Source organism: Camelus bactrianus, chromosome 1 (genome assembly GCF_048773025.1).
Source record: "Camelus bactrianus isolate YW-2024 breed Bactrian camel chromosome 1, ASM4877302v1, whole genome shotgun sequence".
In the NCBI taxonomy this organism is placed as follows: domain Eukaryota; kingdom Metazoa; phylum Chordata; class Mammalia; order Artiodactyla; family Camelidae; genus Camelus; species Camelus bactrianus.
In genome coordinates, this window is record NC_133539.1 from 55,703,226 (window position 1) to 55,725,967 (window position 22,742).

The window sequence follows — 22,742 nt, forward strand, 5'->3', positions numbered from 1 at the left end:
TCAAGAAGCAGAAACGAGAGAACACTCAGAGGAGATGAGGAAGGCAGGCCATTTGGAACCTAGTGGTACCTACTGAATACAAGCTAAGGAGTGTGCATTTTCTCTCTTGGGTCCTCCCACCTCTCTTCTGTGGGCCAGGAAGAGAATGAAATTATGGGGGCTGGACAAACACTGCAGATACAGCAAAGGGAAGTCATTAGTCTGCCTCCAAGAGCTGGAAAGCCAAAAATTTCTCAAATTTAAGTGCAAAAGAGTAGGATGGGAGAAATTTGGGTTTGGAGAGATTGGTCAGCAAGGGCGAATGGGCAGACAGGTGGAGCCATCTGGCAACAGGTATAAGAAGGAGCTGGTGGCCAAGCTTGTGGTTGAACAGGAGCAATCAGCAAAAACCACCTTTGAATTGAGGCTATAGGGAGCCTCTGGAAGTGTTTAAGCAGGGGCATGACCTAAACCCAGAGCTGTGTTTTAAGACAGTGCATCTCAGGATTAAGTGGCTGGCACTTAGAAGGCATTTTTATCTTTGTGGAATACCCTAAGGATTGACATGTTAGATTTCAAATAACTAAGTAAACCATTTTGGCCTAATTCATACTACAAACTAGATTTTGGCTAGACAGGTGGTAGTAGGCACCCAAGATCTAAGAAAAATTTGGGAGAGGAAAATGCTTAAAATGAGAACTTTTTTTAGACTTTGAAATATGGTTTATTACCCATTTTCATCAAATATGCGTTACTCTAATAAACGGCCTATTATAAACACAGGCGTTAAAATGACAAATTTTGATCTTTAATTTTTCTTCAGATTAGGAAATGACTGCAATTCTTCAATTTTGACATCAAAACATGTTGCCCGAGTAGGCAGAACCTCTGTGCTCTGCAGGGTCATTTGAGAGCCTCTGCTTTAGAAAGTTCAGCCTGGAAGCACTGTATGTAATGGGAACAGAGGCTGGTGAATCCATCTGAGTCACAAGTTAGGAGCTGGCAGTGGGAATTGAAAAGAAAGGGTAAAATGGTCTCAGAAAACATCAGAAAATGATTATTTTTGCTTCTATCAGAAATATAAATCAATTTAAATTAGGAATATATTATTCAGGGTTCTTCATAGAAACAGAACCAATAGAATATATAGAGAGACAAAGATTTCTTTTAAGGAATTGGTTTATGTGGTGATGGGGGCTGGCAAGTTTGAAATCTGTAGAGCAGGCCAAACAGGTTGAAAATTCAGGAAAGAAGCTGAAGTTGCAGTCTTGAGTCTGAACTCTGCAAACTGGAAACTCAGACAGGGTTTCTATGTTACAGTCTTGAGGAGGCAGAACTACTTCTTCAGAAAAGCTCAGTCTTTGCTCTTAAGCCCTTCAACTGATTGCATGAGGCCCACCCACATCATGGAGGTAATCTGCTTTATGCAAAGTCTACTAATTTAAACATCAATTACATCTAAAAAATATCTTCACAGCAATGTACAAACTGGTATTATATTTGATCAAATAACTGGGCACCATATCCTAGTCAAGTTGATGCATAAAATTAATCATTGGACGGTGTTAATTTTGATACTTTCTTATCAGGCAGCAGAGACAAAACTCAAGAAGTTATTAACTTCTTAAGGCACAACTACTCCAGGTCCCAGAGAACACCACAGTTTGTATTCTGTATGTAGAAAAGGGCCCACGTGTCCCTCCTTTTTGCTCTCCCTCCATGCCTGTCCTCTCTGGAAACGTCAACAAATTCATAATGTCTTTTTTTTTTTTTAAATAGCCATCAGTGTGGAACTTTTTCAAAGTCTTTCTTTTTTCAACCTAAATAAGTTCATTCGTTTGCCCTTGTGCACAGGCATCAAATAGCCTCCCAAGAACGCTAAAAGATTAGCAGGTCTGATCATTTCCTTCCATAGAAGTCACGTTTCCTTTCCTCTAAGTATATCAGGAACACAACCCTCTATGAGAGATTCCTCCTGCTGGTCTATTATGGAAGTAAACTTGCCCCAGGTTTCCAGGAGCCTTTCCTAGAAGTGTTCCACTGAGAGACTAGGTAATAGCAACCTACACACTTGGACCAAGGTTTTCCAACTTCACTCTTGAGCTTCTTCTAACTTCTTGGATAACCACCTTCTGAACTTAGTGATTTGCCTACCTGTTTCTTTTGTTAGTTCTAGAGCAGTTGTTTACAGCCACTCTCGGGCAAGTTCTGTGGTGAGGAAGTTTACAGCTGGTGAGGGGAGGCCCCGGGAGGTTCAGGCTCCTACTCTTGTTTCAGTCAGAATCTGCTCTGGGTTTAGACATGAGCATTGCATATTGAAACCTTATTTCTGTATTTCCTTTGAAAATGTGGCTGGTTTTTTTTTATTTCTTTTAATTGAAGTATACTTGATGTACAATATTATACAAGTTACAGGTGTACAATATAGTGATTCACAATTTTTAAAGGTTATACTCTATTTAGTCATTATAGAATGTTGACTATATCCCCTGTGCTGTACAATATATCCTGTAGCTTATTTTATACATAATAGTTGACACCTCTTAATCCCCTACCCCTATATTGCCCTGCCTACTCCCAACTGGTAACCACTAGTTTGTTCTCTGTATCTGTGAGTCTGCTTCTTTTTTGTTATATTCACTAGTCTGTTGTATTTTTTAGATTTTACATATAAGTGATATCATACAGTAGGTGTCTTTCTCTGTCTGACTTATTTCACTTAGTTTAATACCCTCCAAGTCTATCCACGTTGTTGCAAATGGAAAAATCTCATTCTTTTTTAGTATCCCATTGTGTGTGTGTGTGTTTGTTTGTGTGTGTGTAACACCACATCTTTGTGATCCATTCATCTGTTGATGGACACTTAGGTTGCTTCTCAATCTTGGCAATTGTAAATAACACTGCTATGAACATTGCGGTGCATGTATCTTTTTGAATCAGTGGGATTTTTTTTCCAGACATATTGGCAGACGTGGAATTGCTGGGTCATATGGTAGCTCTAGTTTTTATTTTTTGGGAAGCCTCCTGTTTTCCACAGTGGCTGCACCAATTTACATTCCCAGTGTGGCTCTGTTTTAGAATGAAATTAAATCTCTAGAATTAGATGCCTTTACCATTCACTATCTGCTCTGGTCTGTCTGCTTCAAGAAACTGAGGCAAAAGTAAAGAAAAGTAATATTGGTTGGGTAACTAATAGTGCTAGAACTTCACATATTTTTTCATGTCATTTTCTCATGAACCCTTTAAGTATTACCACACCCGTTCAGAGATAAAGCTTAACAAGATTAAGTAACTACCAGAGGTCACAGAACTGCTAAGTGGTGGAGCTGAGTCAAACCTGGGTCTATCCAAAGCTCATGTTCGTTCTACCTCCTGTTCTACATCCAACCTGTTCTGTAATAAAGGTCTAGACAAATCATTCACTCATATATTCTTCATTCATTTAAATACACATTTTTAAAATTTATTTCATCTGCCCTTTTACTGAGCAAAATAATTTACCGAGGGCCTGCCACGTGTAAGGCACTGTGCAACTTTGGACATAGAAAGACAAATAAAACAGGGTCCCAGAGCCTCCTCCTGCTTTGGAGACTCTTGCAGTGAAGTGCAGGGAGCCCTTTGTAGGTTGATACCAGGAGGAAAGAATGCACAAGGAGAGCAGAACAGAGTCCTCCCTGAGTAATTTCTGTGTCAGGGAGAAAGCAGCCCCAGTACAGAGGAGGAAACTCAAGGGTCATCTCTGCATCACCTGGCAGTCTGGACCAGAGGCTGCAGAACTGGCCAAAGCCAGGGGATGAGGCCCAGCAGCGGGTGTTAACCGTTGAGGAATGCTGTTGGAATGCACAGAGGGCCCTCCCGTCTGGACATGCTGCCTGGTACCTGATTCTGGCCGTACCCTGAGCACAACTGGGAAGCTTTTCCTCCTCTCCCAAAGAGATCGTCCCCCCATGAATCCTTCCATGGAAAATAAAGAGGAGCAAGGATGGGAGGTTAGCAAGGCTTTTAGGACCCTCCCCCAGAGCAGTGCCTAAGCAGGGAGCAGAGGGAGGGTGAAAGGGGCTGCTTCACATCAGCTTAGACGCCTTGGCGGTGGGACCAGTAACCGTGAAAACCTCCCTCCTAGGCCTCCGGGGTCACTAGCACATACTGCAAAGCCGCAGTCCAGGAGCCTGCCCTTCCTAAATAGCCTCCTGGTTATTATTCATAGTTTCTTATGTCTGCAAACGATCTTGGTATTTACCAATCACCTCCACATCTTTTATGTCAGCGGTCACAATAATCCCATCAAATGAGATGTGTTTTATCCATTTTATAAGTGAGGAAATAGACACTGAGTTGGTGTTGCCAGGTTTACCCAGTAAGGACCGAGCAAGACCAGGTTTGAACCTTGGCCTTCTAACCCCAAGTCCGGTGTGCTCACCGTTAGACACAGCCAGTATACCACCCTGCGAGCTGCCAGAAACCTACACTTGGCAGCCACCCCTCTTGACGTTTGTGGCTGTTTAGGGGATGCAGCACATGCTTTAGGTCTTCCAGACACCAGCCTAGTGTCAATACCAGCGGCCGCGGAGGGGCTGTGAGCGCTGGCTCTCACCCCGACCTGCACGTCTGCCCCTCTTGCTCTGAAGAACCCTGCTCCCAGGCGCGGGCGGGGGCACCGCAGGTCTGGGATACATCTAGCTGGACTTTCTGGAACAAGGTGTGGGTGCAGCACTGGGTCTGGGGGAAATGCACAAACATTAGTGTGGTTTCGAGGGGCTACAGAGGCAAGAACGTAGAAAAGTGAATGAAGAGACGCCTGGAGAGTCTGACCTTTGCAAACAGGCTCATCTCAGCGGGGAAATGTAGTATCTGCTCTCTCTGCTCCAGGCTTGGTGAGGAAGTGAGCAAGGTGTTTTGTTTTGTTTTGTTTTGTTTCCTACTGAAAGTATTAACCACGTTGCAAGTCTTTACAAAGTACGATGTTAAGTAAATGATCTGGAGCTGGGCAGATCTGGGTTTGAATCTCAGCTTTTACATTATCTAGCAACGTGACCTGGGCCAAGTAATTAATCTCTTTAAGCCTCCTTTTCTTCATCTGCAAAATGGCAAGAAAACAGATTCTCCCCAGATCTTCCAGAAGGAGGGCAGCTCTGCTGACACCTAGATTTTAGCCCAGAGGGACTCATTCCACACTTCCGGCCCCCAGAATAATACAAGATAATACCTGTGTGTTGTTTGAAGTCACTAAGTTTGTGGTAATTGGTTGCAACAGCAGTAAGTAACCAATACAGATTTTGGTAAAAATACCCATCTCTCAGGTCTATTGAGCGGATGAACAGAGTGCTAACATGTGCCAAGACCATCGTAAGTCTCGCTAAATGACAACTTACATCAACACTTTGCTATTTTGTGCCATTATCTAAAAAATGATGTGCCACTGAAGGAGCAGAAGCGGGAGAAGAGGAGGGCGCGGAGTGAAACCGGAGAAACAGCTGGCAGGCAGCAACTTCAGCGCACGTGCCCATCGGCACAGGCCTGCCTTCTGTAAATCAGCCTCCGCCGGGCTGCCCCTGGCCTCTCCGACCTCATGCTTGTCAAGATTTCTTCTCTCTTCCTTTCGCCGAAGCCAAACTCCTACCTGCCTCTTTCCTTCTGTTTTTCCACCCTGGTCTGCATTTCCCCACCCTAATTCTGACTTGCAGTTCTCCCACAGAGGATTCCTATGTCCCTTTGAAAACTCTGTGCGGCAGAGTCATCTTTGGGAAAGAATGACTCTTAGGAACATAACTGGGTCACTTGGACCAAATCCCTTGTTCAGGGTCCCATCAGCTCCTTCTGGACCAATAAAGCCCTCTTTCTTTCCTACCTGCCTTCTTTTCTCTCCATAGCCCTACTTTCTTCCTTTATTCTACTGTGTACAGTCATTTTTGCTTTGAGTCCATGTTGCTATAATCATACTTCAGATTCCTTGAAAGAACAAATTGTCTTCTTTCTGTTCTTTGAGGCCCACCTAATGACCACAAATAGGCGGCTCCCTGCAAAGGGGTCCTAATTGATCCTGGGTGATAATGGGCTGAATCTGGACTCTCCAGATTTTTGCCCTTTACTCTGTACATGAACTTGTGTTGTCTGAACTTTCACCTTTCATGGTCTATTTATCTATGTCTCTAGTTTAGATGGTAACCCATCTGGTCAGGAGCGATATCTGTGCATTCCTGTAGTAAACTTTACAATGTGGCTGAGCCAGCTACGTGAGTGAGGCTCACCTTGGGGGAGGTTGTGCATTAACTCCTTCAGGGCCTCCAGCTCCACTCAGTCTAGTGTGCAACCATCTCAGGAAAGGACAAATGACATTTCTAAGCCCAAAATGACATTTCCAAGCAGAAAGAAATGAACGGCATTTCTAAGCAGAAGCTACGCATAGGGATTTTGTAACAGTGGCCCAGTTTCTTCTACTCACTCAGCAAACATTGATGGAGTCCCCACCATATGACCCGAAAACACTCATAAATTTCAGCCCCTTCAGTCCCCACCACTACCCAGGTGAAGAGGTAAAGGAAAATACTTAGAGATGTTTGAGATTACTTGGAAGGTGGGTAATAACTTACGTGAGAGTGTAATGATGAAGTTAAATTTAGCAAGGTCTGAGTCAGATAGAAGGCTTGCCTCCCACGGGTTCCCCACACAAACCGGAACTTCAGCCAAACTGGCTGATCTGCTATCTTCTGGGCTCCTTTGCTCTTCCAGGGCTCTGCTCCCTAACCGCCCCTTTCCTTTTACCTCCAAGGTCACACCCCACCTTCTTCCCACACCCACCTCTACTCGACCATACACATTCTGCCAGCCTCACCTGTTTCCTCCTCAGAACTCCCACGGTACTCAGGGTCTCACTAGATTCATTACAGTGATGTCGGAACACAGCTTCCCCACTACAGCGTAAAATCCTAGAATACAGCAGTCTTGCTAATGTATCTTTGTTATGCCTCAAAATGCAGCTTGTGTCATATTATACATTTTGATTTAGAGCATGAGTACGTGAAGTGGATAGTTAATTTAATTAATAAAACACTGAGATATGTGGATGGCTTATCTCCAGGTAATTCAAATGCAAAAGCCAAAATAATTGACCCAAACACTTACCCTTGTGTTCCTTCCAGAGAATCCCCAGGGAGGGAAAGACTCATTTTTTTTTTAAGTTCCATATTCAGCAGTAAACCTTGTAAATAATTCCTGGGAGCCAGCGTGGGCTGGGGGACAGCACTGGGGCTGTGGAGTCGTGCAGACCAAGGTCTCCAGCCCTTCCACTTCCTGGGTTGTATGACCCCAGGGGACTTAATTCACCAGTTTAAGCTTTAGTGTCCTCATCTGCAAAATGGAGCCCCCTCACCCTCTTTCTCTATCTAATTGGGTTATGAGAATTACATGTGTGTATGTAGAGCGCCTAGTGGAGTGGCACCTGGGGGGAACTAAATGTTAGCCCCTCTCTCCCACCTCCCCCTCCTCTTATGTGACAGGGTATTTTTAATTTGCCATCTCCATTGAAACATACAAAACATCCTGAAAAGAATGATTTTTAACAGCTGCCCAGAGTCCACATGGGAACCAATTGCCAACTCTGGGCGCAAGTTTACCCTTTGGGTTTCAGTCTGCCGTGAGCGAGGGCAGGAAGAGGCATCCCAGGGACCCTTGCGTGTTTCATTGCCACCGCAGGTCGGCCCTCGGCGACTTGGGGGCTGCGGTTCCTCACTCAGAAGGACACTGTCTGTATGTTCCTTACCTAAAGAACTCCGGAAAGTCACCGATCAGACGCAGGCTGGCTTTACCGTTTTTCCCCTTCTTCAAAAAATTACAGTGATTACAGAACTTAGTAACCAAACTTCCTCCATCACTAAATGGTTGCATGGCTTGGTCTGGAAGACGAGAAGGCAGTGCATGATGGCGTGACGTGGTCACTCTTTAGAACTTGCAGCAATCTTTTTCACCTGCTCCTGTCAGGTTGTAATGTTCTCAACTGTGTCCTCAGCCCCGGGGAAATCCTGAAGATGACCAAAGACGAGTCCACTGTTCGTTGCTTCCAGAGCCTGCTGATTTTTGGAAATGTGATTGTCGGTGTAAGTAATGAGTATTTTCCAGGAAATGCTGCTCTCCCCGTAATCATGATTTTAGATCAATCAAATGTGAGAGCTGAAAGGAAAATAATGATATCATTCCTGCCTCTCTACGTCTTTTCTGCCACTTAAGAAATGTGTTGGTAAAACATGCCAGCTAGACTTGAACTGTATATATAGTCATATATAACTGTGTAATATATCAAAAGGCCATGTTGAAAAAAATAGGTATTTCCCTCCCAACTTTAAAACACAAGAATCTAAAGGGAGTCGTGCCAACCATGGTCAGCATCCAAGCACTCCCACACACACACTGGTGTGTCTTTCCTATTCCACCTTGATTTGATTTGTATGGACCCTGCTGTTAAGGTTGGTGGGGAAAGAGGTTTGCATCTTGTTCTGGCCATATGCAGGCCAGGACCGGGATGTGAGAGCAGCTCAGAGGCCAGGCTGCTGGGCACGTTGTGGTGAGAGTCAAGATCACTGGCTCTGGGCCCAGCCCTGCCTCTGACTCTGTGATCCTGGACAGGTCATTGCCTTTCGGAGACAAGATCCCTCATCTATAAAATCCAGGGAGTGGGAAAGATAACAACCAAGGTTCCTTCTGGCTCTAATGTTCAGTGGCTCTCTGGCACTGATAAATATAACCAGGACCAGCTTAAATATTACAGTCCAGGAATTCGAGCGGTGGGCAGTGGAAATGGGGTGGGAGGATATCTTCATACAAGAAGTCATTGTTTGAGTGGTTCATGCCCCAAGGGTTTTATAGGTGTTCTGAAATTGTCTGGGTCTTCTCCCAAAGAGCAGTAAGATGGAGCAAAATGTGGAAGGAGGCATGCAACCAATTTGTAGGATGGAGGGGGCCGTTTGATTTCCTTAGTTGTGTAAAGCCTATGCAGGGGATGGAGTTAGTCTCTCTTGCCCTCCCCCCCATCCCTTTCCCAACTATGCTCTCCTGGCTGCTGGCCTGACAGAACCCCTCTGCCCCTAGATGTGTGGCATTGCCCTGACAGCAGAGTGCATCTTCTTTGTATCCGACCAACACAGCCTCTACCCTCTGCTTGAAGCCACTGACAATGATGACATCTATGGGGCAGCCTGGATCGGCATGTTTGTTGGCATCTGCCTCTTCTGCCTATCTGTCCTAGGCATCGTAGGCATCCTAAAGTCCAACAGAAAAGTTCTTCTGGCGGTAAGACCTTAAAACTCTCTACATTTGTGTCCTGGGCTAATTCTGATGGATTGTTGCTTCTTTCCTGAGCACAATGCTTTAGCTTTTAGTGGGGTAGGTGGGAGCAGAGGATCCCAGGTGAGGGGTGAGAAGAGGGCAAGACTCTCCCTGCCATGAAGATTGTCCATGTAGGAGCCAGGATGCCCTCCACTATTGCAAGTCCAGGAGATTCCAGTACAGAGAACCCAAAGAGAAGAGACCTGGGGGGTCACCTGTTGAGTATTTCCACATCTGCGTTTCTCCAGCGGGTGTCTGCATGCACCCAGCAGGTGCAGCTGGGAGATCCACTGGCCAGAAAAGAGACATAGTGAGAACTTGATAATTAGATTTTTTTCTCTTGAGAATAAGTAGTTTAAAGTAAGCATTTTCATATGAATCAAGTGTTGCTAGATTAGCATATAAATCACAAAATATGCATGAATTTTTAAGAAAAACCATGAGCCTTTGTAGACATTTTTGAGCTCAAGGCTGATAATTTTGTAGGATGGCTTACACTTCCCATTTTACATGCTCATTCTGCTTTTTAGGGACCCTGGAAACCCTTGCTGGGCACCATTGCAGAGAACAGCCCTAGCTCCCATCTGCCTCTGGAGGATCTAATCCTGTGCACCCACAGGGAGACTCTGCCCCAAACCACACACAGCAGGTGGGGCCCTGCCTTTGCAGATAGAAGCAAATTGGCAGCCAGCAGGGCTCTCTCTGCCCCAGTGCTCAGGACAGCAGTTTCCTATTTTGCAATGAGGTCCCACCCCCACTCCCTACCCCTGAAATTACTCTCCTACCCAAATGCTGCAAGCCCCGAGTTCCACCTTCATGGAACGAGTCCAGCAGGCTCAGGTGACTGTTGGTTTGCTTTTCCTGTGAACTGACACCGCCCCGGTACCCGGGGAATGCAGAACATTGACATTCTCTGGGCCATTAGTGTGAGTTAGTTCTCGGGCAAAAGCACTCACTTTTGCAGGGTGGGGAAAGGAATTCAGGGAAAGGTAAAGAAGGAGCAGGTGTCCTTGGAGACGAGCTTCAGCTGCATCCTGGTCCCGCTTTGAGCCAGTCACGCATGCCTGGCCCAGCTGGGAGACCTGGGTAGGGGAACATCCTTTACCGTGCCGGGCAGGGAGACAGGGCAGTGCACCCTTGACAGGGCTGAAGGAAAAAAACACCTGCAGACTATGCCTCCTTAGAGCATCTCTAAGGGGGTTCTGAGCCTCTTTAAGGGGAGCCAGCAAAGCTCTCAACAAAGCAAGGCAGCAGCTAATACAGGAGGGGAAAGTTGATGAGGCCTCTGAAGGGAGGCCTGCCATTAGCTGGGAGTTAACAGTAGCCAAAGCCTTTCCCTGGGCCGAATGGTTAAGGCAGCAGGAGGTTAGGGCAGCAGCTGCTGTAGGAGCCTCCCCTGCCCAGAGACGAAGAACCGTTTTCCCAGCGCCCCTCTGCCGACAGTGCCCACAGAAGAACCCAAGGACCAAGAGCATGTGTGCAAGGCTGAGGAGGACAGCAAAGACAGAACTCCTCCAAATAGACCCCGCCCCAGATTCACAGGTTATTTCTCCTTCAGATATTTTCCAGCCATAAATAGGGGCAGTGTGGCTTGGAGGCATCACGTGTGCGTGCTCGCGCACACACACACACACACACACACACACACACACACACACACACACACACACACACACACACACACACACCCCAACAGAAACACAAGATGCGCTCTGTTTCACCCGCCTGACCTGATGTAACTAGAGTGGGGTGAGTGGGAGAAGATGCCAGGGAAGAGAGAGCTGTGTACCTGGAGGCTGCCTGTTCCTCTCTGATGAGACTGGACATTATCAGAAGGGATGATGGATATTAAACACGATTCAGTTCATCTTATTCTGACCTCGGTAATCCTAAATTTTCAGTAAACCATAAAGAAAATGTCTCCCCATGAGAGGGGATTTATGAGGCTCTACATAGTATGTGATACACTAAGACTGTCTTGCCAGCCATTGAAAACACACACACACCCGACAGAGTCCATTCTCTTGTGTTTGATTTTCCCAGTTAAAATAGAAATGCAGGATACTGAACTGAGAAAGCTCTGTATTCACTAGTCATTTGTTCTCCGGGAAAAGAAGAGAATGGAGCTGATTAGCACCAAGTCTGGCTCCAAGCAGCTGATCAATGAAGGTTTGATGAAAGATTACGTGAATGATTGGGTAATTATATTTAGGTGAACGTGCTGCTGAAAACATAGCAATTATTTGTTTAAAAAAAAAATCTCTTTAGAAGTAGATGTAACTCTTTCATTCCTTTTGTTTCCCTTCCAGTATTTCATTCTGATGTTCATCGTGTACGGCTTTGAAGTGGCATCTTGTATCACAGCAGCAACGCAGCGAGACTTTGTGAGTACAGCCTCAAACAGCGTAGCGCAGAGACGGTCGTGTGAGTCATCACCGTTGTCACAATAATGTAATAACCGACATGTATTAAGCCCTTACCCTGTACCAGGCATTGTAATATGCCGCTTAATAATAAACATATAATTTTGCTTAATTCTCATTATGACCCTGTGAAATAGGTATTAACACTGTTGTCATTTTATAGATAAAAATTAAAATGTGACTTGAAAAGTCCAAGGTTACACAGCTGGTGAAAGAGTGGAATCCTGCGTCCAGGCAGTGTGAGTCCCAGGGCCAGGCTCTTCTCCACTCTGCCCTGCCGCTAGCCTTCCAAGAGGATGATCAATAATCCGCCACATCTAGACTTCCTCTCAACTCAGCACCCTGCTTTCTCTCCTTTTCTCCGTCCTCTAGCCTAAGCCACCCTACAGTGCCTGTCCGTCCTGGTCTCATTAGGGTTTCTTTGGAGATGGGGGTCTTCTCCCTACAGAGGACTTCAGCCTCCCAGAGCAGCTTTACACCTGCCCACAGCCCTACTCAGTGGCGCTGAATACAGGTTTATTCCAAGAGACAGTGTTTAGTGCCCCCAGCAGCCGGTCTAGCAAATCGCTTTGTCTCCTTGACGATTTGTGTGTTAACTCTTCCTCTTGTGTTGCCTCCTCCCACCATAGTTCACACGCAACCTCTTCCTGAAGCAGATGCTGGAGAGGTACCAAAACAACAGCCCTCCAAACAACGACGACCAGTGGAAAAACAATGGAGTCACCAGGACCTGGGACCGGCTCATGCTCCAGGTGATGCCTGCCGTTGTGGGGCGATGCCACTTTGTACCTAAACTAGTTACCAGAGGTGCACACATGGCTGAGAGGGAAGCCAAAGTGTGCAGACCACAGCCTCCAGGGGGCTTCCTTCAAAAAGACAGGTTCTATTCCGCTTATTTACTGGCAGGGACTGGGGGTGCACACGTGACTCAGTGGAACCCCTAGATCTGTATTTTAAGCCATGATGTTGATGAGCTTCCATTTATGAGAAATGACCTTGTCAAGAAATTTGGATTAATCAGACGCTCTACTTCTTAGAATTCAGGCATCACTTACATCAAAAAATTGTTGCTCCTCCACCCCACAGTGAACTCAAGTGGCAATAATTGTCTATTTTGCTTCTTTAGTACATTTTCATACCTGTAGCTTACCTTGTTAAGGACCATGGGCTGTGACTTGATTTGATCATCCAGTTTTCACTAATTTGTCATACCTTATTCCAAGTTTACCTCAGGTACTAACAAAAGTACAAGTCTTTCAGAATACCCACTATCACCCCTACATTGTGTAAGTATATAAATTCTTATCCCCGACATAAGCCCTCATGTGACCCAACTCTCCCACGACCCCCCACGTCCCCTCCTCACCCAACCTCCAGTGCTTCACAGGCCATCATCAGCAAACTCCCTTAGAGCCTCCACCCTTCTTTGAACTCTCTTTACCATCATCTTCTACAGTTCCCTTCATTGATTCTAATATTCCTGTTCTATCATTTTTTAGTGCATTAGGACCTCCAATGTATAGGCCACTTTTTCACTCCCTATCACTCTTCTGACTATAGGTCAAATATTTTTTCCACTCTTAGCAAAGAACTAAACTTTTCAAATGAAAATGTGAATGCTCACACAGTTGAAAAATCCACTTACCATTTTTTTAAAGCCCAGGCTGAAGTAAGTCTGGTTCAGACTTAACCATTTCCCCCAAAAATGCTCAGGTCAAATTACAGAATGAGATAATTTCCATAATCTAGTGGCAAACAGGATATACTTTTAAGGCAGTTGCTTTATCACCAAGTTTGCTGGATATATTTATTCTAACAGTTGAGAGATGCCATAGTTTTAATTTCTTCCCGTAGAAGCATTTTAGCATAATTTATAAAAAGGTAGGAAACTGATATACACTGTGTTTTATCCTTTATCCTCAGTTTTATCCGGAGTGTAAGGATATGAGCTATGTGTTAGGAGATCTTCCTTTCCTATGTCAATTCATACCTGTGTGCCATCAGGTTTTGGTTATTTTCTTCCAATTTATTTTCTCCCATTATAAAAATAAAACTTGGGGCAGGGGAGGGTATAGCTCAGTGGTAGAGCATGTGCTTAGCATGCACAAGGTCCTGGGTTCAATCCCCAGTGCCTCCATTAAAAATAAATAAATACATAAACCGAATTACCTCTCCTCTCCAAAACAAAAACAAAACAAAAAAAGTGAAAAAGGATCTTATTTTAAAAATAATAATATATAATTGCTCCAGAAAATGTTGTAAGTGTAGAAAAGTAAAACAAGAATAACTCATAATGTCTTCACCACCAAAATTTTAATTTTCTGATTCTCAATTTGCTCATATGTAATATGAGAATAATTATAAATCTCTCACATTGTTGTATCAAGAGATTAGCATTAATAATGACTGACATTTATTAAGGGTTTACAATAGGCCAGGCACTGTGCTGAACACGTTAAATGTATTAACTTATTTAATCCTCACACAACTCTATGAGGTAAATACTACATTTGTCCCAATTTTGCAGTTAAGTAAAATGAGGCTTAGAAAGTTTAACTTGTCAAAGACTCTAGAGCTCATTAATGGCTACTAAACTAATAAATGTAAAAGTATTTTGCAACTGCTAAAATGAAATACCTTAAAAATACCTTCAGTTCTCGTTTGGGGATCTTTGGTAAACCTTAAGATACGGTACACTTTCCATATCTTCTTTCTCCATAAAATTTCAGTCGCTACATTGGTGAGTCTAGCAAGGATCATGGAAGAGAATTTTCTCTCTCTCATCTGCCGACAGGACAATTGCTGTGGTGTGAATGGTCCATCAGACTGGCAGAAATACACATCTGCCTTCCGGACAGAGAATAACGATGCTGACTATCCCTGGCCTCGTCAGTGCTGTGTTATGAACAATCTTAAAGAACCTCTCAACCTGGAGGCCTGCAAACTCGGAGTACCTGGTTACTATCACAATCAGGTGAGTGCTCTCTCCTCCCAAGACCTGCCAGAAGGTTTTTCGTTCTTCATAAAGAAAATACTGGTTAACCGTAGGTATTAGTCTCTCGCTAAAGAATTCTGCACCCTTTCTCCTAAACTTCATGTTAACTGTTTCCTTCTCTGTTGGTCAATTGTAAATTCTAATCTAGGGCTGATCTGGGAAAATTTACATTTTAATGAAATTAAGAAAACATGAGAAATGCAATAGCAAGATCCAACTTTGTTTAAATGAAAATTATTTGTACCAGGTGTAGAATTGGTATTTTGAAAAATGTTTACATCAAATAAAGAATTGCTCTGCCTGTTTTTGCAGAATGTTGATTGAAAGGGATGATGCACAAAAGGAATATTTTGCCAGTTCCAAAGCAATGGCAGTTGCTGAGGGTAGATGCGGTAATTATACATCCACATTCCTTACTCAGTGGTCATGTGGAACAGTCGTAATAAAATGTTAGATTGGTGATTTGGGCAGAAGATAGTTTACATACAGGTGGGTTTTGAAAGTGTTTCCAGCCTGATAAGAATGATATGATGATGATGAAAACTAACATTTATTGAGTACTTATCTGCCCTGACACTTCTGCAAGTGCCATACAGATATTAACGCATTTAACGCTCAGAGGGTGGTGCCACTATAATCCCTATTTTACAGATGAGGAACCGAGGTACAGAGATGCTAATAAGTGCCTAGCCCAAGGCAATGCAGCTAGTATGTGGAAGAGTCAGGATTCAAATGCTAGCAGCCTGGCTCCAGACTTTAAGCCAAGAAAGAGCTTGGTAATAATCTCCCGAAGCCCTAAAGAGAATCCTCATACAGAAAAGGACGTGGGAGGGCTATACAGATTATTTCGCAGAGTCGTTCAAAGCAATCCTCATTTAGCTGTTCAGCAACACTGTTTTGGTATTGTTTTGATCAGTCATATTCAGACTGCTAGAAAAATTAAATTTATTGCTTGTAATTACAATATGCAACATAATTATAACTCTCAGGAGTAATAAAATGATTTTAATATTTCAGCCTTGGAACTAGCCCATGTAGACATATCTTGACTGGATTGTAATCTTATACAAACTGTATCATCTCTTTGAAAGGGACAAAAAAGGTTGTTTGCCATTAGATAATTGGTTTATTTCACAGCCATGCTATTTTCCCTCTCACATAGAACATTCTAGTAATGAGGGGCCTCTATGCTCCTTTTGACGACCTTTGTCATGCCCTCCCTTACAGTCCTTGGCCTCATCACCTCCTCTACCCACCAGCTACACCACAATGACAAACTCGCTGTCACTCAATTCGGCACCACGTTCCTGCATCCTGAACCTCCTCTCTCTGTCTTGGACTCCCTGTGCTCCTGCTTTCTCAGTCTCACTCATTCTTCACCCTCAACACAATCTCTTATCTACTCAGCTTTCCTAATTCTCCCTGCCCTGGTCTTGCTGGTTGCCACATGCCACCATTCTCTCCGAGTGACAGGTCCTGCAAATTCTCTTATAGCAATCCTTTTCCACAAAGCAAAGTATGCCACCCCAGTACCTCATATACTTTACTTCTAGGATTGCAGTAAGATATTGAAATATATTATAATTATTTGTTTGCAAGTCTGTTTTTTTATGAGCTTCCTTGAGGGCCATGCATCATTCAATTCTGGATCTTCAGTTCGTAGCACAATGCCTGGCATAAAGCAGGCATCGATGTGTTTGGTGGTTGGGCAGATGAAGAGGTGAATGACTCTTTTTCACACCCATATCATAGCTTTGGATGATCTACAATGCACAAAGGAAGGCTAACAAAATTAGAAAAGTCGTCATAAGTGCAGTAATAAGAGAAATCTACCAGAATGTCACGTAGTGTGTCAGATGCAAATATATACATTTGTACGTCATGGTTCATCTGCCCCCAACATGCTGTGTGCAAATTCTGATCACTACAGCTCAAGAGCATTTTGATGGGACTAAGGCAGGTCAAGGGAAGCCCCACTACAATGACAGAAAGGCATCATGAAAGGCACAAAATGAGAAGAGGTGAAAAAATAGGGGCTTTTGTCTGTGAGCTCCAGGAGGGCAGGACCCACTCTTGCCTTATCACAGCGGAGTGCCTGGCCCAGTGCCGGGCACCTGGCGTGAGTGGGCTTTTATACATATTACTGGACAAAAAACCAGCTCCCAGGATTGTCAGGAGGATCAAGTGAGAAATGGATGTGGGAGGGTTTGTGAACCATCCAGTGCCACCAATAATATTGTTGTAATGATTACTTTCCATCACGGCCCATTCATCCTAATTAGGTGCCTACTTTGTGCCAGGCTCTTGTTCTAGGTTCTAGAGAGTCAAAAACAGGCAAGATAAAATCCCTGCCCTCGTAGAGCTTGTGCTGTATAATATGGGAGGCAGACACAATTGAGTTACTAAACAAATACACAACAAATTCCAGGTCATGATAAATGCCATGAGCAGAAATAAATCAAGAGGAATACATAGAAAATGATGAGGGAAAGGTATTTTTCTCTATGGCTGTCAGGAAAGAAAGGCTTTATTGAGAGGATATTTGCACAGAGTTCTGAATTAAGTGAGAAAAGGAGACCCTCACTTACAGAAGATTAAAGAAAAGAGTTCTGAACAAAGGAAGCAGCAAGTGCAAAGGGCTCTGAGGTGGGGGCCCTTTGCTTTTTGGTCATCAGTATGGCCAGGCAGGAACATGTGAAGGAAGAGTGGAAAGCAAGCATGAATTTAGATTTAATAAGTCTGAAGCTTATTAAATTGGTGGGGAGGGGGTTCTCCTTAGGAAAAACAATCTAACACATGCCTACAAAATTAGGTACAGAGCTTTGGAATGGTCTTGCAAACAAACAGCCCTGAGCCTAAGCTCATTAGCTTTATAGTGAAACAGCCTCTGGTAGTGGCGGCTGGGGTCACAGAGAGAGGCAGGCCCACATCCTACAGCGGCTGATGGGCCACTGTGAGGACGTACAATTTCATGTTAAGGGTGGTGGGAAGCCCATGGAGGGTTTTGAGCAGGAAGGTGATGTGATGTGACCTATGTTTTACGAGGCCCCTCTGGCCCTGTGTGAAGACTAGTCAGGTACCAAGAGTGGACTCAGGCCTCAGGGAAACCAGTTAGGAGGCGACTGTAGTCACCCTGGTTCAGGCCATGGCAGACCAAGGTGGCAGCAGGAAGTAACACGTGTTTGGATTTGAGATATGTTTAAAAAGTAGCCTCAGAAGGATTGACTTAAGAGGAAAACTGTCAAGGATAATTGTAAGATTTTTTTCATTACAGCATCTAGGCAAGTGGAGGGGCCTGTCAGGGAGACGGGGAAGAGTAAGCGGGGCAGAAGTCAGGGCACACACAGCAGAGGCAGGGCGAGGAAGGGGGTTCACAAGTGGCTGGGACAGGGTTAGAGAGGATGGAACTTCAAGCGGCCCCCTGCAGACCCTGGGCAGGGCCTAAACTTTAAGGTCAGCCTTTCCAGCACATTTTCCTCTGGACCTGAGTGGTTCATGAAACCAGCCTGGCCGTTGCCTTTCCGAGGCATTCCTGTGATTCCCAGGGCTTTAGTAGAAGTCACTCAGATGGCAGGTCTAGCCCTATGTGTGTGTCACCCCAGCACTTTGCACAGAGACTGGAACAGAATTTGCCACATATAAAATGTGACCAGATTGTGGCATGTGTGAATGGATGGCTCGATGAATAAAAAATGAGTTACTCTTTTGCACACACACAGTGGCTTTTCTAGGATCCTATGATGCTTTGTTGAAATATGATGTCAAAGGGGAATTTAGAAAGCATGGTATTGGGGTTCCTTTAATGATTACAAAATAAATTTTCATTCATTGGAAGCACTTTTATTAAAAAACAAATCAAAAAGTAACTCTGCCTGCAAACAAATCACCAATAAAATCCTTTGGGAGAAGAAAAAAAAACCCTCAAATTTTATTGCAAATACTTTACATTTACTATATGAGAAAAATGTTATGCTGAAATAGTAGCACCTTGGTTAGAGTGAATGCTAAAGATACAAATAAATGTGATACAGAATAGTTGTTCGGCAGGATTACTCCTGTTTCTTCAGTAGAGGACTGTTAACACCTGGCTGATCACAGGGCTGTAGAAATAGCTGGTTATGTTACACTGCACTTTGGAGTGGCATTGATTCAAATAACAATCAGCTTTCCCACCCATCTCTTACATCTTTTTTCTGGTCCCTCCCACACGGATGTGGAATTGCCCCTTTCTCCAGGGCTGCTATGAACTGATCTCTGGACCAATGAACCGACACGCCTGGGGGGTTGCATGGTTTGGATTTGCCATTCTCTGCTGGACTGTGAGTATTTCCCATCACATGTTTTATTTCAGAGAGGATGGTGGTAGGAGAGAGCTTGAGATTGCCCTTGGTTAACCCAACCTCATTAGACTGTCTAGAAACAAAACCTCAGACCTGCAGGCTAGTCAGGAAGCTGCCGGCACCAGGGCACAGACAGTGGATTCCCTCTGGAAGTGGGGCGGTATCTTCCCCTACCAACCAGATCCTTCTCTGCTGACGGGGGTGCACGTGCGTGCTCCTCCATCCTCCGGATCTCGTTTATTCATTATAAGTAGATATCAGGGACTGTCATCTATCTTTATGGTTCCTGTCCAACTCTCACCTGCCTCCCTCCTCCCAAAGAGCTGCCTCCATCAGTCTCACCCTGCCCTGTCGCCCGCTTTATCTGATGCACTTGCAGCAAGAGGGTAGAATGGTGATTCTTAACCCTAAATGCACATTACAACCTCATGGGGGAGCTTGTGGGGAGTGGGGAGCATACCTGAACCACACCCTCCCAGACTCAGATTTCAGCTGATCTAGGGGCAGGACCCAGGCCTTTTTTTTTTCCTTTTTAAAGAAATTTTCCAGATGATTCTCATTTGCTGTCAGGATTAAGAGCCATTGCATTCAGGAAACAGTCCCCCAATTTTAGTTTCAGAACCCCTTTACTCTCTCAAAAATTTTTGAGGATTCCAAAAAGCTTTTGTCTCTGGAAGCTGTATCTATTGACATTTACTTTATTGGAAACTAACACAGAATTTTTAAAAATACTTGTTAATTCATTTAAAATAATAACAAACCAATTACGTGTTACTAATAACAATGTATTTCTGTGGGGAAAAGTGACTATTTTTCCAAACAAAAAAATAGTGAGAAAAGTGGCTTTTTTTTTTTTTTTTTACATTTTTGGAATTCCCTTCAATGTCTGGCTTTAACAGAAGGCAGCTGGGTTCCCATACTTCATCTTTATTTAATCTGTTGTAATACGTTGCTTAGGTTGAAGGATTTGAAGAAAATCCACCCTCTACATGGCTATGTCATTGAAAAAAAAACAGGAATGTTTTGGTAGCCTTATCAAAAACTAATTGGAGGAGGGAGGGTATAGCTCAGTGGCAGAGTGCATACCTAGCATGCACAACGTCCTGGGTTCCATTCCCAGTGCCTCTGTTTAAAAAACTAAAAATAAAAACAAATAAATAAACTTAAAATTACCCTCCCCATTAATAATAATAATAATAAGTAATTGTGAATATTCTTCTTTGGTACCACATAAAACTTGACAAGTAGTTTTTTAAAAATGAGTTGCAATAAAGAGTGTGAAATGTCGAAGAACTTTTCGGACTCTATTACATTAAAATGCACTACATTGGCTTGTCTTGCCATTTGCATAAATCTTTCACCCATCCATGATTTTAGAATATCTAGAACATCTAGACCAATGAACACCGGTCATTTAGGAGAATACTGATTCACTGTGTGTCAGGATGGACTCAGTGTCACCTCTGCCCCTGTGACGATGCTTAAGGCGTGATTACTCTCAAAAATCCAGTGTCACCTAACCTGAATGAACCTAACGTCATTTCTTTCCCCAAGTATGAGATGTTTCTAAAACAAGTCCTTATTTACTTTTCTTTGTTTTTCTTTTCCTTTGTATTCTAGTTTTGGGTTCTCCTGGGTACCATGTTCTACTGGAGCAGAATTGAATACTAAGAATAAAGTGTAACCACCGTATGTACCTCCCCCTGGTGATTCTGGATTTGGTGCTGGAGCCGCTCTCTGCTAATATTCCACCTGTGTGCTCCCCAGGAACACATGCGTTCTTCCTCACATTGCCAAGTCAGCTGGTATGGAGTTCCTCTAGGCCCTTACGCTCCTGAAATTCTCACCCCTGCTGTTTTTAGGAAAGAGAGAATTTAGGATAATAGATAATAACTATTCCTGTCCCTGTTTATTTTTAATTTGGGGAATAAAGACCTTCACAGGAAACTGTGTTATCCCAGCAAGCAAGTTTGTACCGAGACAGCAAATATGCCTGTGTTTCTCACTGCTTTCTAAAAGAAACCATCAAAGGCTCTCATTCATCTCAGGTGAGAGAACTAAGGAAAAGATTGCTGAAATGTAACTTTGCCTTTGTCCTATAGTGGCTCCCATCTACATAGACTCAAGTGATTCTTTTAATGCCACCTTGGGATCCTTTTATTCTCCAGGAGAATGCCCAATCTTGAGCTGACAATGGTTGAATTTCCTCTTAGATATTGCAGAGTGATATGTGTTTAGTAACCTCAATTCCTCTTTACAATTAATTAGTAACCTCTACTGATTAAAAGTACGTGACCAGTTTGAATGGCCATCATTAAAAAGTCCACAAGCGATAAACACTGGAGAAAAGGGAGCCCCCCTACACCGCTTGTGGGAATGTAAATTGGTACAATCACTGTGGAAAACAGTATGGCGGTTCCTTTAAAAACTAAACATAGAGTTACCATATAATCCAGCACCCTAATCCCAGGCATATATCTGGAGAAAACTCCAGTTTGGAAAATATATATACCCCAATGTTCATAGCAGCCCTATTTACAATAGCCAAGACATGGAAGCAACCTAAACCTAATTGTCCATTGACAGATGATTGGATAAAAATGTTGTGGTACACACACACACACATACACACACACATACACACACAATGGAATATTACTGAACCATAAAAAATGAAATCATGCCATTTGCAGCAACATGGATGACCTAGAGATTATCATACTAAGTGAAACAAGTCAGACAGAGACAGGCAAATATCACATGATATCACTTATATGTGGAATCTAAAAAGAATGAGACAAATGAAGTTATTTACAAAACAGAAACAGATTCACAGACATAGAAAACAAAATTATGGTTACCAAAGGGGAAAGAGGGGAGGAATAAATTAGGAGTTTGGGATTAGCAGATACAAATTACTATATATAAAATAGATAAACAAGGTCCTACTGTATAGCACAGGGAACTATATTCAACAGCTTGTCATAACCTATAATGAAAAAGAATATGAAAGAGAATATATTTGTATAACTGAATCGCCATGCTGTACCCTAGAAACTAACACAACATTGTAAATCAACTATACTGCAAAAAAAAAAAAAAACACTTCAGCCAACACAAAAAATAAAAATAAAAAAATAAAATGGGGAAATGCTAAGAAAAAATGAAATCTTAATAAAGGATTTTTTTTAACAAAAGAATTATGTAAAGTTTTACATAAAGCAAAATGTGATTTAAAACTAAAAGAAAATTTTGTCATATATGAATCTAGCAAAATGGGTGTTCCAACATGAGAGCTTAGTATACTCACTGGAATTAAAGTTTAGGAGATGGAAAATGCAACGAGGTGTGGTTTCCTGCTGGATACCGGGTAACCTTGCTGTACGGTTAAATGGTTGGAACTTCCAAGTTTACTTTAACTTTTTTGCTCCTGCTACACGTAGTCCAGAAGTGGGGGGAGAGGTGGAGGAAAGCATCTGACTCCAGCTGCTCAACTGTATCCTCTATGAGGAAAACGTACCTGTCACCAGCAGACTCAGTCACATGGAGTAGCCGGATTCCATGCCTCCACCAGGTTCCTCCTGTGAGTTAGGCTGAGTCTGGGGCAGGGAGGAACCAGGAAGCGGGGTCGGGGGTGCCTCTGCTGCACACCTGGATGGTTAAGCTGGCGGCAGCAGCCTGATTCCT

The 22,742-nt window shown here is 43.4% G+C and overlaps 2 protein-coding genes and 1 non-coding gene across 3 annotated transcripts in view; all 3 read left to right on the forward strand.

Annotated features, from left to right (window-relative positions):
- The window catches only part of TEX55 (testis expressed 55), a 26,222-nt gene extending 25,810 nt beyond the window's left edge, over positions 1 to 412 (forward strand). The window contains exon 4 of the mRNA XM_010970940.1: positions 245 to 412. Within this exon, the coding sequence (XP_010969242.1) occupies positions 245 to 412 (168 nt within the window). The remainder of the gene's footprint in view (positions 1 to 244) is intronic.
- UPK1B (uroplakin 1B) overlaps positions 1 to 20,989 on the forward strand; it is a 24,667-nt gene extending 3,678 nt beyond the window's left edge. The window contains exons 2-8 of the mRNA XM_010970838.3: positions 7,985 to 8,072; positions 9,061 to 9,261; positions 11,607 to 11,681; positions 12,350 to 12,472; positions 14,515 to 14,694; positions 18,951 to 19,034; positions 20,676 to 20,989. Of these exons, the coding sequence (XP_010969140.1) occupies positions 8,004 to 8,072; positions 9,061 to 9,261; positions 11,607 to 11,681; positions 12,350 to 12,472; positions 14,515 to 14,694; positions 18,951 to 19,034; positions 20,676 to 20,726 (783 nt within the window). The 5' untranslated portion in view covers positions 7,985 to 8,003 and the 3' untranslated portion in view covers positions 20,727 to 20,989. The remainder of the gene's footprint in view (positions 1 to 7,984; positions 8,073 to 9,060; positions 9,262 to 11,606; positions 11,682 to 12,349; positions 12,473 to 14,514; positions 14,695 to 18,950; positions 19,035 to 20,675) is intronic.
- Positions 13,785 to 13,857, forward strand: TRNAA-AGC (transfer RNA alanine (anticodon AGC)). The gene has a single exon. It is a non-coding gene; the product is annotated as a tRNA-Ala (tRNA).
- Positions 20,990 to 22,742: the final 1,753 nt, after the last annotated feature.